Source organism: Rhipicephalus microplus, chromosome 7 (assembly GCF_043290135.1).
Source record: "Rhipicephalus microplus isolate Deutch F79 chromosome 7, USDA_Rmic, whole genome shotgun sequence".
NCBI lineage: Eukaryota > Metazoa > Arthropoda > Arachnida > Ixodida > Ixodidae > Rhipicephalus > Rhipicephalus microplus.
Window position 1 is genome coordinate 32,217,277 of NC_134706.1, and position 13,109 is coordinate 32,230,385.

Consider the following 13,109-nt stretch of genomic DNA (forward strand, 5'->3'; position numbering starts at 1 on the left):
ATGGTAGAGGTCCATGTTCTGTGCGCTGTCACTGCATGTTATTGAACACCTGACGGCAAAAATTTCCGGACCCCTCTACTACGGCGTCTCTCATTCTCAGTGTCGTCGTTTTGGGACGTAAAACCCCATATAATAATATTAATTTGATATTGTGACTTATGAATTTGACATATGAATTTGATAATTCGACTAGTAAACCGCGCAGCTATCGGGGGGCGCGGCGCTAATGTCTTGGAGAACCGTGACCCTTCCATGTCGTATAATGAATTGACAAAACATTTTTACATGGCGCGGAGACAATACCCTCCACCGCACAGAAAACTACGCAGACCTCAGGCTCTGACACTCAGGTTTCTTCAGGTCAGGGCGTACCCTAATCCCGCGCTATTCAACAAAATTTATCCCCAAATACAGCCAATAGATGTCCCTACTGCCACGTTATAGCTACCCTGGAACATATGCTCTGGCGGTGCCCCGCGTTACGCTGTGGGGAAGTCATCACGCCGTCCAAATGGGAGGGCGCTATTGCAAGCTCCCGACTTGGACAACAGCTATGGGCAGTCCACAGGACCCGCGACGCAGCAGAGAGGCTTAGTCTTTCTGTTCCGACGTCGGAGTGGCCCGCAACGTGCAAAAGCACGTTCCGATTGAACAAAATAAAGTTCATCCATCCATCCATGATGCCTGCACGGGCACGTGTCAAATTCGTTGCGCGTTGTACTGGGGACGTTCCTTGAATAACTCATCTCGAGCATGTCGATGTCGACAAGTTTAAGCTTTCGAGCGCATAATCCGAGTAACCTTCGCGGGAGAGAGAGATAAAAGAAGGTTAGCCTCCGGTTAGCGATCTCTTACAGCTATCTCTGGTTAATGCAGCGGACTCTGCATCATACGTAATAAGTAAATAAAAAAAGATAGGCAGCGAGAATCTATCAGAGCTGTGCTTGTAAAACATGTATGTGGAAGTTTGGCTCGAATAATGCACGTTGTGGGCAGATATTGTGAACATTCCCGCCGTCTACCCTGGATCGATCCGACGACGGAAAAGGATGGAACATCTACCACACCGACGGTTTTTTTTTTTGGTTTTTTTAAAGAAGAACGCACATACATTCGTTCGAAAGACGAGCGAACAAAGCAGACCAATAAACAAGACGAGTGGCAGACAAACAAAGCTGACAGGCGACACATCTAGCACGCTAATGCTTAGGTCACAGAAACAGCAACAAGAAACCAATAAAAAAAAAAGAAATCATAGGTCTAGGTGAAGCGCCGACCTCGCGCCCGTTTACTTTTCCGGCGTTCGTCACACCGTAACAAGAGCAGCCTCTTTCTCTCTTCCTCGCTTTCCTCTCCGACCACTGACGCGAACCACGTGTGCCGCACCATTTGTGTTTTAGTTCGCGCGCGGGGCTCAGACACGCGAGTCGACCGAAAGGGGAGGTCCGAAATCCCCCCGCTACCGCCGCTACGCGACACTTTAGGCTATAGCTTTCACTTAAACGGCTCTTGGCGGCACCCGCGTTCGGCAGTGTCGCCTCGGGCGCGAACGTTAACGGAAGCTTGCACACAGCACAGTATACGCGCAGAAGCCCTCGCGCATCGACAGTGAATCGCGCTATGCTTGTTTACGGATGACGCGTGCGTTTACCTATTTCTATATCCTGCACGGATGTTGCTTCACGACCAGGCTCTGCCTATCTGCAACGCGGGACGATGTGACACGCTGGTGGCCATGCGTGCGGGCACCGCTTTGTAAAGATCTCGTCTGTCTCCACAGTTCTGGCGGATACTCTGATGACGACGGAATTAAGCGTTCATTGCTTTGTGGATTCTCGGCTCGTGTCCGGTTGGTCTGCTGCCTTTGAGTAGTCTGCCATCGGAGAAACACGTCTCATGAGCGCTCACATGCGAAAGTGCGCATTGCTGGAAAGAAGCCGCGTCGTGTTCTTTTGCTCCCGGTTCGTCTGCTCTTAACCCGTCTACTTCTGGCCGGTTCAGCTGCCGTCATCTGGTCTAGACCGGTTCGTCTGATGTCGTCACCTGGTCTTGACCGATTCGTCTGCCATATGAGAAACACGTCTTGAAGCACCGACATACGCAAGCAGGTTTTTTGTAAGTTATAGTTTCGTCTGCTCCTGGCCGATTCACTTGCTCTTGACCAGTTAACCACTGTGGTCTATACACGTCTGTGTAGCATCCAAGACGAACACCTTGGAGCCTTGAAATAGGCAACCAGTTCGTTAAAGATATTGTTTCGTCTTGTTCTAAGCGCTTCATGTGCTTCTTTCTGACCGGTTCATCCAATGTCATCGTCTGGTCTTGACCATGTTCGTCTGCCGTCTGTGAAGCATATCTGGAAGCGCCCAAGTATGCAATTAGTTTTCTTACAAGAAATGAATAGTCTGCCACTGTTTCTTTCGTCTGCTCTTCATCGTGTGTTTGCTATACGTGAAGTCTGTACAATCTCTACTGGAAGTCCGTGACGTCGTCCTTCGAGAGCTTTTCTGTCCTCTTCAAAGTATCTGTGCCAGCAAAGCATCGAGTGCGAATTCTATAGTTCTGTACTCCTGCCACGAAAGAATTTTGGGGGGCGCAGACACAAAACGGAAACCTTTCTTAAGACCAAAGGCATGAATATTTAACACAAGGGAGCTTTTTAATTTTATTTTCTCAGCATTGCGAAAGTTGCTGTAACGCTTGGGGCATATATCTCGACGATGCAGAACTGTTCTATACGGTAGACCATCTAATCTACCGTACAGTGTAGCAGGGAATTCTCTTTTCGTTCTGGCCTTTCGAGATTTGTGTTTCGGTAGCATAGTGTGGGTAGGATCCAGGCTGTAATTTTTTCTAGATTACACCGTATACCAAAGCTAAATGCAATGCGGAGCGCGAAATCGTCATACTTTCTCCTTAATAGGTCATCGCTGAAAGCAACGTGATGAAGTGCATCGTGTATTCCGCATCTAGCATCTGCATGAACGCGCTAATAGGCCTAAATCAAGAGTGACAGAAGTGGCCAGAACACGAAAACACACTGAAAGCAGTGAGATAACTTGTCACCACACAGAAATCAAAACTACTGTTCTATATCAGCCCATTCATTGGCTTGGACTCGTTTATTTCAGCGTGGCAAACGGTCACACAGTGCATCGTTCGCCACAACAATGGTAAAATAGTCTGCCTTAAAAGTCTTTCTGATTTGAAAAACAACAAAAAAGTTTCTCTCACTTATATGCGAGTAGCACATAGCCACAAGTTTAGGATCTACATCTATACGTAGTAGCAATTTTACTTTGTCGACCAGGGCGGTTTACGTCACGTGCATCCAGTCGTTTCATTTGACGTTGTTTTAACCGGCCTCGTAAACACGCTAACGTATACAGGCCTATACGTCTGGCCTATAGCTCCTGCTGGGAGTGATTTCGTCAACGTCAACCAGCCTCTTAAACACGCAAACGTACAGGCCTATACGTCTGGCCTATAGCTCCTGCTGGGAGTGATTTCGTCGACCAGCCTCTTAAACACGCAAACGTACAGGCCTATACGTCTGGCCTATAGCTTCTGCTGGTAGTGACTTCGTCTGTTCCAGGAGGCCACCTGTTATCTGCCACTTCTTTTTTTTTTACCGTCTGCTGTTCTCGTCTGTTACGAAACTCGGGAAACGAGCTTTGCATCGAGATATCTTGAGCGTGTTTGTGTAAGCATTGTTGTAGTTTTTTTTTCAGACCACTGCGCTTGTTTTGCGGGTGAGGAAAAACTGTTCACGTCGAAGTGTCGACAGTCGGCGCTTTTCTTTCATCATTGTATGCGAATATCTCCCTCAACTCCAAACGTGTCTCGCAGGCCGGCCAGATAGCGTCTATTCTACTCGCAATGCTTATCTGTTCCCGTATCACTCCCCTCTCCACAGAAAGCCATAAGTTCCACGACGCGAATGCTCCGCACTGACGTCTGTCTGGGAGCCGATATGACGACGACATTAAAAAAAAAATAGCGCTCGACGAAACTCACGGCTTCGTATGTTTCACCAATTCAGTGTACAGTTCCTTACTGAACAAGTTACTGTAATCTTAAATGATGCGTGAACTAGATGCACCCGAGGCCTCCATTTTCTTCCTTTAGAGTGTGTTCGTGTCAATTCTGGTATACCTGTTAGCGTATATAGGTCCAGCTGGTCAACCGGAAAAGTAAGAGTACAGCTTGCGTCACTTTTGTGATGTACCGCTTTCTGGTGCCGATCATATATAGCACCTCCGTATGCCACGTCGTGACGTACCAGGTAATGTCTTGTCCATCATGGTCTTGTGCGAATTGATTTGCATCCGTTTGACCATGTCACGTGCTTGAAACGGCTGATCGATATCGGGAAATTCTAACAAAAGCGTCGTTGAGGCAACTCTTTGAGAGATTTGAAGGTTGTGGTTATATCTCGGTGACGGTGACGCGCTGTGTTTGAAGAAACGGGTATAGTTACGAAGCTGGAAGCGTCAGGTGCCCTGTTTCAGCAAATTATCATAACCCCGAACAGCAAAGCCTTAAAGAAATCGCCACCCGAAGCCTGAGCCTGCGGAGAACACAAAACATAAGTGATAAACTTGTGTTCACGACCCATTTCTTCGCTTCCCGAGTAGTTTGGATAACATTAATCGCGCACAATACGGGCACGTATCGCCCAGCAAGAATACGCAGTCCCCAAGAAAGAAACAAGTTCATCTATCAGAATGTCGAATACAGTCGAAGACGGAGACACAGTGGACAGGTGTACTCTAACCATTGTTGTCTTACTTCCTCGTCTATCACAGTGGCGCTAGAAGTCAAAACAAATCCAACGACGCTCCAACACCAGTTTCACGTGACGCATAGGCTGGTAAACCGCACCGTCATCTCGCTTTTTTTTTCGCCAGGGTTTACCAAAAATCGAAGCCAATCGATCACCGTCACCTGTTTCACTAGACGTGGTATAGCCACGTATAAGTGTGGGTGCGTCGTCTGCTTTCGTCGTCTGCATGCCAAAACATCCCGTCCAGAAGTCGTCGGTCTGCCGGACACCGTCACCCGATGTTTTATCAGAGGCATTAACTTTACGTGGCTCCGTCAGTTCGCTTGCAGAAACAGCAGCTATAGCAGCCGACGCCCGATGACTGATATTATTAAAGCGGCGTGGCATTTCGAGGGTTCGGCCGTTATCGGTTATCCGCCCCCCTATACCTTATCGTGGGTCTCTCTTTTCGGGCACTCTGCGCTATTGATTATTTTTCGCAATCCGGTAGGCGATACGGGAAACACAGCGAGCGGTGTCCCGCTTGATGGAGGTCCCGTCGCAACTGGTGTTTGCGGTCTGTGAGCGCGTGTAGTATAGGTGTGCGAACTTGGATGACGACCACGAACAGCTGTTGTTCTACTGCTGAACAGAAGCAGCGACAACAAGAGAGACCGCGGTCGTATCAGCACAAAGCCATGGTGCGTGGATTCCGAAATCTGGCTTCAACTGTGTGTGCGTGTAACATACATCTACTCATGTGTCTACGACTTGTGTGAGGCAGTGAAGAGTCCGAGGTTTCTGTACCGAGGTTCCCAACCTTCGGCCATCTTTGGGGATGTTTGCGCGTACTGCTGACTCGACAGTGAAAACTGTGCGCGTTCGTATGCACGTGGTTAAACAGGCAAAAAGAGAAAAAAAAAATGTTATAGAAGCAAAGCATAGGGAACTTCCACGTATGATACAGTGCAGCTGACTCAATTAGACGAGCTTCCCACACCAGACTTCCGCTGTCATCATCGTCTGTTCTCGAGGCCGCAGACGACACGAAGTCCCATCGCGATGCCGAGCTGTAAGTATTGGTTTTATACTCATGCATGGGTACGCCGGTGTTTATTTATTTATTTGATTCTAGAGACTCTACAAGAACTACGTAATATATATTTTAAGATTACCATGACCATTCGGAGCAAAATAAGTCGCAAACAGCGCCAAGAAGCCGAACAACAAAAAAGAATAGACAAAAGTGATCGTTGATTGCGAAGGTTTGTAATAGGGGCTTCAAAATTAATAAACTGGTGAAGTATTTGAAAGATGCTTTCACAGCTAACATATCCAAAGGCGGATTTCATCGCACATGCATAGATAGATAGATAGATAGATAGATAGATAGATAGATAGATAGATAGATAGATAGATAGATAGATAGATAGATAGATAGATAGATAGATAGATAGATAGATAGATAGATAGATAGATAGATAGATAGATAGATAGATAGATAGATAGATAGATAGATAGATAGATAGATAGATAGATAGATAGATAGATAGATAGACAGACAGACAGACAGACAGACAGACAGACAGACAGACAGACAGACAGACAGACAGACAGACAGACAGACAGACAGACAGACAGACAGACAGACAGACAGATAGATAGATAGATAGATAGATAGATAGATAGATAGATAGATAGATAGATAGATAGATAGATAGATAGATAGATAGATAGATAGATAGATAATGACAAGCGTTTAATTTAAATTGCGCAGTTGAACTGAAACGGATCCTAGATAAACTCATCTCACATGTCTGACACTAGATGCACAGTGAGCGTCGACGAGCCAGTTGCATGGGGATTTGACTGCATGCAAATTTATTTTGTTTTTTTTTTTTGAAATTCAGTATTATTGCAATGTCTCTGCATACTGCATAGAATAATTTTGAAAACAAAATTGTAAGCAATGAATCACGAAAAAAATATTATAAATGTGCTTGCCTATTTTTGGGAGCATGGCAGCTACATGCCTGGTTGCGCGCAGCAGCTACATATACTTGGTTACTATCCAGGAATAAATATAGGCTCCGTCCACCAAACCAACTGGTTTTTGTTCGAAAGAAAAAGAGCTTACTCTTCGCCAATGAAAGCGTTGGACACATTCGAAAGTCGAAGTTGCTTGTTTCTACACTATTATATTACCTTTGGCGGAATGTCTATATGATGACACTTTCAAAAAAGTACCACAGGACGCTCAAGTCTTCTGTGAAAAACCGGTGAGAGAAAAATGTACATCCGCAACAAAAGTCGACTATATTAATCACGGTTCACTGTTTGACATCACCAGGAACAAGAGGGAAATGAAAAGCAGGGATGTTAACCAGTCTAGAGCGACTGGTATGCTACCATACATTGGGGATAGGGATCAGGGAGTATGAAAGATAGAGAAAGGGAGAGAGAGGAGGGCACGCGCATTCAAAGTGTCACGTCACAGTAATCATAACACTATTACTCTATAACCACCGGTCCAAGTCCGTTGCCCGTCAAGAAGCCGAGGACTGCTTTCGTCCCGTTCACACTCTCTGGGCGACAGTCCTCTCTGGACGACAGTCCAGAGAGGTGTCCGCCGTAATCGGGCTGCGATCTATGCGAACTGGCGCAGCTGCAAGTAATTTTCTGTGCGCGTTGGAGCGAGGACAGTCGCAGAAGATATGCTGCAATGTCTCCTCGCTACCGCAGTTGTCACTGAAGGGGTTGTCAGCCATTTCGATATGAAATGAGAATGACTTCATGAAAGCCACTCTTAGCCATAAACGGCAAAGTAGAGTGGCATCATTTTGGCGTAGTCCAGTAGGTGTGTGTAGTATAGTAAAGTGTTTGGGTTCTAGTGAAGTTTATTGGGCTGTCTGCTTGCATTCCAAGCGAAAATAGTGATTTCCCGTGCGGCCGCTGGATGTTGGCCGGCAGGAGCGTCTGTCCTTGATAACGGTATGGTCTCAAGCCTGTTGCCTCGAAGCACTGACCGAGCAGCATTGTCAGCGTGGTCATTGCCCATCACGCCACAGTAAACTGACAGCCACTGGAATGTGACGTCAAACGCAGTATATGGATGACATACCGAACCTCAAAGACCAGCTGCTCGTATGGTACGTGCCACGGGGCTTACTGTAAAGATTGCATAGCTGCCTTCGAATCACTGAAGACTGACCAACGTTGAGCCTGCTCGCGGTTGACTACGTAAAGTGCAGTGCGAAGAGCAGCGAGCTCTGAAGCCGTCGATGACGTTTTGTCGTCGGTCTTGAAACTGGAGGTATAACATATTTAGCTGGGACGGCCACAGCTCCAGGCGAACACTGGAGAATTGTTGATCCGTCAATATAAACATGTATGTAAATGGCGTACACTTCTCGTTCAAAAGCATCGGGGATAGCTGTTTCAGCACTGGTGAGGCGAGATCAGTTTTTTTTTTCTGATTCAGGGTACGATTATGTGCACTTCAGGTCCAATGAACGACCGCAAGAATTTAAAAAAATGCTTATTTGGATGAAACAGTAGAAGTTATCTATGCCAGGTACCTCCAATAATTAACGGAGGTTTAAAATATTGTCAGTTCTTCACAATTTCGACGTAGTCAATTTCTGCAACACGACGCTTATACAGAGCTACAACAAGCTGTCAACCATCTTTGAATAGAAGCAGACTGTGCCGAACACATGTGTCAAGCGGCTTTAAAGTTTCCGTGTCAAGTCGCATAACGGCTTCAATTGATGGGCGCATCAGCCTACAAACACAGCGTTTTCTAGTTACCTGACTTTGCAGCTGTTCTGCAGGGCTCTCTGCGGGCACGATGCACGCAATTTTGCAATCCGTGCAGCCCGACGGCAGGATGTGCTCTGTTGCTACGTAGCGTGCAATATCATAAGCGAGCTGGGCATGGCTGCATGCGTTGCTTGATATGCGGTCGGCGAAAATCTATGCCCGAGTTATTTAACACTGCTACAAAGCGTTTATTAACTCTACTGGCCCGCGCTTGTCACACAAGCATGTAAAGCAAAAATTAAAACAAATAAAAAGAAAAAAAATCTCGTTTCCTGCACGAAGTGAATGATGGAGGAGCTTGCTCGAAACCAATCGGGAAATCCCCTGAATCCTCCGTACAACTTGAAAGACGTGACACGTTTATATATATATATATATATATATATATATATATATATATATATATATATATATATATATATATATATATATATTTACAGAAGAGGTTATCGTTTACATATCGGCGCAATTATATACAAGAATTACATTACTTATTACAAAGATGTGGGACGCATTTTTCTTTACAGATTATGATTCGGTGGTAGCTGAAGTATGTAGCGAGGGGATCTTCAATTATAGACGTTGCAGCTGAAAGTCGGAGAAGGCAATGTCGATGCAGGATTCGAGTCGAGGTCCTCTTGCCGGCACTTTGAATGCCGTCTCCCCTTCGCGGGCTCTCACTGCGGGGTCTGCCTGTCGACGAGTCTTCTTCGCAACACAAAACGCACATAATGCCTCACAGATGTGCAGTCGGTTCCCTGCTTATCAGCAGATTGACGACTGACGCAGTGTCATAGGGTGGGTTCCAATGCTCACCGTAGACGGCTAAATAGACAACTGAATGGACGGCGGCCACCTTGAGTCCCTTTCCGATTCTCACGTAGCCGGCAAAATAGACAGCTCCGAGAAGGCCGCATCGCAGACAAATACAATGCAGGCTACTTTGCCGTCTCAACAAGGTGGCGGCTCAGCGAATCGCTCAGATGTAGATCGGATCTCGCCGGAACGGTCGTCTGCACACAAGCAGACGCTTTCCCAGACGCTCAATGTGAGTAACGTTTATTTGTTTTTGATTTCAATACGAAATAAGCCAGAAAATACAACGGTTACGTTTATTTTAGCTTTTTCTTCTCGACGCGAGGTGGCGCATCGTCGCGTAAAAGCCGTCCAGAAGTGTTCTAATTCTCGGACAGCATGGGCTCGGTGCTGTCTTCTAAGCAGCCTGCGTAGATGGTCTACGTGCTGTCTAAGAATTGGAACACAGCCTATATAGATAGATAGATAGATAGATAGATAGATAGATAGATAGATAGATAGATAGATAGATAGATAGATAGATAGATAGATAGATAGATAGATAGATAGATAGATAGATAGATAGACAGACAGACAGACAGACAGACAGACAGACAGACAGACAGACAGACAGACAGACAGACAGACAGACAGACAGACAGACAGACAGACAGACAGACAGACAGATAGATAGATAGATAGATAGATAGATAGATAGATAGATAGATAGATAGATAGATAGATAGATAGATAGATAGATAGATAGATAGATAGATAGATAGATAGATAGATAGATAGATAGATAGATACGCTCAAGGTCACCGCAGTTCGCTAAGAAATGATTCGCATTTAAAACGGCAAGAGACGGCCAAGCAAAGTTCGAGTCAGTATAAATATTACAGCGCTTGAAAGCTGGAAGCGCGTGACACTATAGAAGAGAAACGCTGGCAGTATTATTACTTCTCGTGCTGCGATCACGAATAAGCGCTTACGGCAAACAGACACGACGCCCAAGCACTCGAAGACGGTGGCACTTCGTGATTTAAGAAGCACCGAATTTTAATTGCTCCTACGTGCACCGACTGTATGTATAGAATAAGAGAGAGAGAGAGAGAGAGAGAGAGAGAGAGAGAGAGAGAGAGAGAGAGAGAGAGACGCCAGTTTTTTCTGTGCGACGGTGAAGGGAGAGCGTTTTGTCCTTTGGCGCCAGTTGTTCTGCGTTCTCGTAGTGTTCAAATTCTGAGAGCTTGACAGTAAGGCGGAGAGGTGAGCGAGTTATATGTAATGCGTGTTGGTAATTCAACGCGGACAGGCCGGAGACGCAAGATGAGAAGGACAATGTTCAGCCTTCGTACTGTGTCCCTTTAGTCCTTTGTCTTCGTCCTGTTCGCGCTGATTTTAGGGGCGAAACTATGCTATGAGTCGTGCGTCCGCGTTGTATGGAGTAGTAGTAGTAGTAGTAGTAGTAGTAGTAGTAGTAGTAGTAGTGGTAGTGGTAGTGGTAGTGGTAGTGGCAGTAGTAGTAGTAGTAGTGGTAGTGGTAGCGGTAGTGGTAGTAGTGGTAGTGGTAGTAGTGGTAGTGGTAGTAGTAGTAGTAGTAGTAGTAGTAGTAGTAGTAGTAGGTAGCCACTTCTCGTTTAGTTCTTGGAATGTCCGCTGGATGGCGGTACTTGTATATGATGAATAAATGATGAAAAGATGCGAGATGGCGGTACTTGGAGTGTTCACTTGATGAACGGATGGACAAATAGACAGACGGAAGGACGGGCGGACAGACAGACGGACGGACGGACGCACGACCACGTCGAGGACGCATGACCCACGCCATAAGGAGCTTCGCCCCTAAATGATAATTTGCCGCCGGTAGGGCCCATACCTGCTGCAACCTTCGAATAATGTTTTACTGCCACTCTCGTCTACTTATATCGCTCAAGAAAGACTACATAACATACTACGCGTGCAAAACTAACTTCTTATTGTAGTGAAGGGGTCTATTAACGAAGAAGGCATCAGGCTTCTATAGGGAGAGAGATGAAAACATTTATTTTCAACAATAAATGTTTCGACCTCTCTCCGTCTCTCAAACGCCGAGTGATAACTGCTGCGAAAATTCTGTGATCAACGTTGAGGAGCGCGATTGGTCTCCACTCCCTGCATTAAAGACGCTTGATTAGAGGAATTTATTCTCACGAACAGTGAACATAAAATACATTCCAACAGAACATCGCGAGTGAATGTTTAGAACAAGCGGTATCTAGATACGTTGCAAGTGGTTAACGATTTAAAGTACCTCGTACTCAACTATGGGAGAGAAGTCAGCCATTCCGAAAAGAAGCTACCCGAAGCGATGAAGATGTGTGTTTAGAAACGTGTTTATAAAATGTGGTTAACGATTTAGAGTGCTTGGTACTCTACTATGGGAGAGCATGAAGCTGTCTCGTAGCAGAAATTGCCTGAAACCTACAGAGGTGTGTTTAGAAATAGTGGTTAACAGTTTAGAGGACTAGGTGCACTATAAGAGAGCACAGAGCCGTCCCGTGGGGCTCACACAAGTTTTTGTGACGTGAACACCTAAATACAGACACGCCATCAAAAGAGGTGTGTTTCGAAAAAAAAAAGTCAACAATTTAGAATACTTGGTACTCTACCATGGGAAAGCAAGAAGCTGTCCCGTGGACCTCACATTTGATGAAAAAGCAGAGGCATTGAGCTAATGGCTGTTTAGAAAAAAATTATTGTCGCAAACGTCAATAACACTCAACAAAACATTTCCTTCTTAGACATACTCTCACGATGATGACAAAACAGACGTCAATTACATGAACGTGGATATGAGATGACGTTGAAAGAACATGTACATTCGATGGTTCACACAAACACAACCACAAAATATATTTCGAGGTAAACAAGAGACACAAATAAAACATGAATAGGTACATTTTGCATATTTACATGTTTGCATGCCATTTCTGCCGGCGCATTGACAAAACAGCCTAGCAATACCAGGCCGGCCGAAAGACAAGTTTCACTCGTCCGTCACAGACCGACACAATAGGGTAAGACCAGTGCCGAAGAAATTCCTCTTCACCGAGGAAGAAGAGCTCCTCCGACAAAACAGACAGCAGCTCCGAGTACAATCGCTCTAGGATCGGGTAGATCCCATGGATTGCAACCGCCTCGCAGCGGTTGCGCCAGAGGCAGAAAGAGCCGGCAACAATGAGAAGACAAGCGAAGCGGCCTCGCGAACAACGCCCAGAAGAAACGAAGCGATTTACTCTGAGGCAGCGAAATCCGGCACGTACGGCTCTCCAAAAAGCGCGAGCAATGACACAATGCTCTCAAAAAAACGCTGATTTGTTTCCCGAAGGGAAGCAGTTCGGACATGTTGCTGACTGGACCATTCTCCACCTTTCGAGGTGGTCGAGAGTGGGAAGCACACCCCATCCCATGCGCCACATGAAGTCCGGGGGGTGTCCAGGCAGAAAAGAAGCCGTTAAACGTGCTCCGAGACACGCGACTACAGTGAGCACGGCGCGATGGGGGGGACCAACGAAAGCAACAAAGCAGCAGTTGCCTCAACTATATTGTTGTTCAAAACATTTATGCCAAAACAGCTTGACTGGACAAGGCGAAAAAATGCAACAGTTGTGTCATAAGGCGCAGGAAGTGTTATTGACTGCGGACCCCTGTTTAGGTGCACATTAGGCATCAAATGCCGAAGCTGAGT

At 45.9% G+C, this 13,109-nt stretch overlaps 1 protein-coding gene across 1 annotated transcript in view; it reads left to right on the forward strand.

The window, feature by feature from the left end:
- Positions 1-1,444: 1,444 nt before the first annotated feature.
- The window catches only part of LOC142767391 (beta-1,3-galactosyltransferase 2-like), a 44,805-nt gene continuing 33,140 nt past the window's right edge, over positions 1,445-13,109 (forward strand). The window contains exon 1 of the mRNA XM_075868950.1: positions 1,445-5,837. Within this exon, the coding sequence (XP_075725065.1) occupies positions 5,828-5,837 (10 nt within the window). The 5' untranslated portion in view covers positions 1,445-5,827. The remainder of the gene's footprint in view (positions 5,838-13,109) is intronic.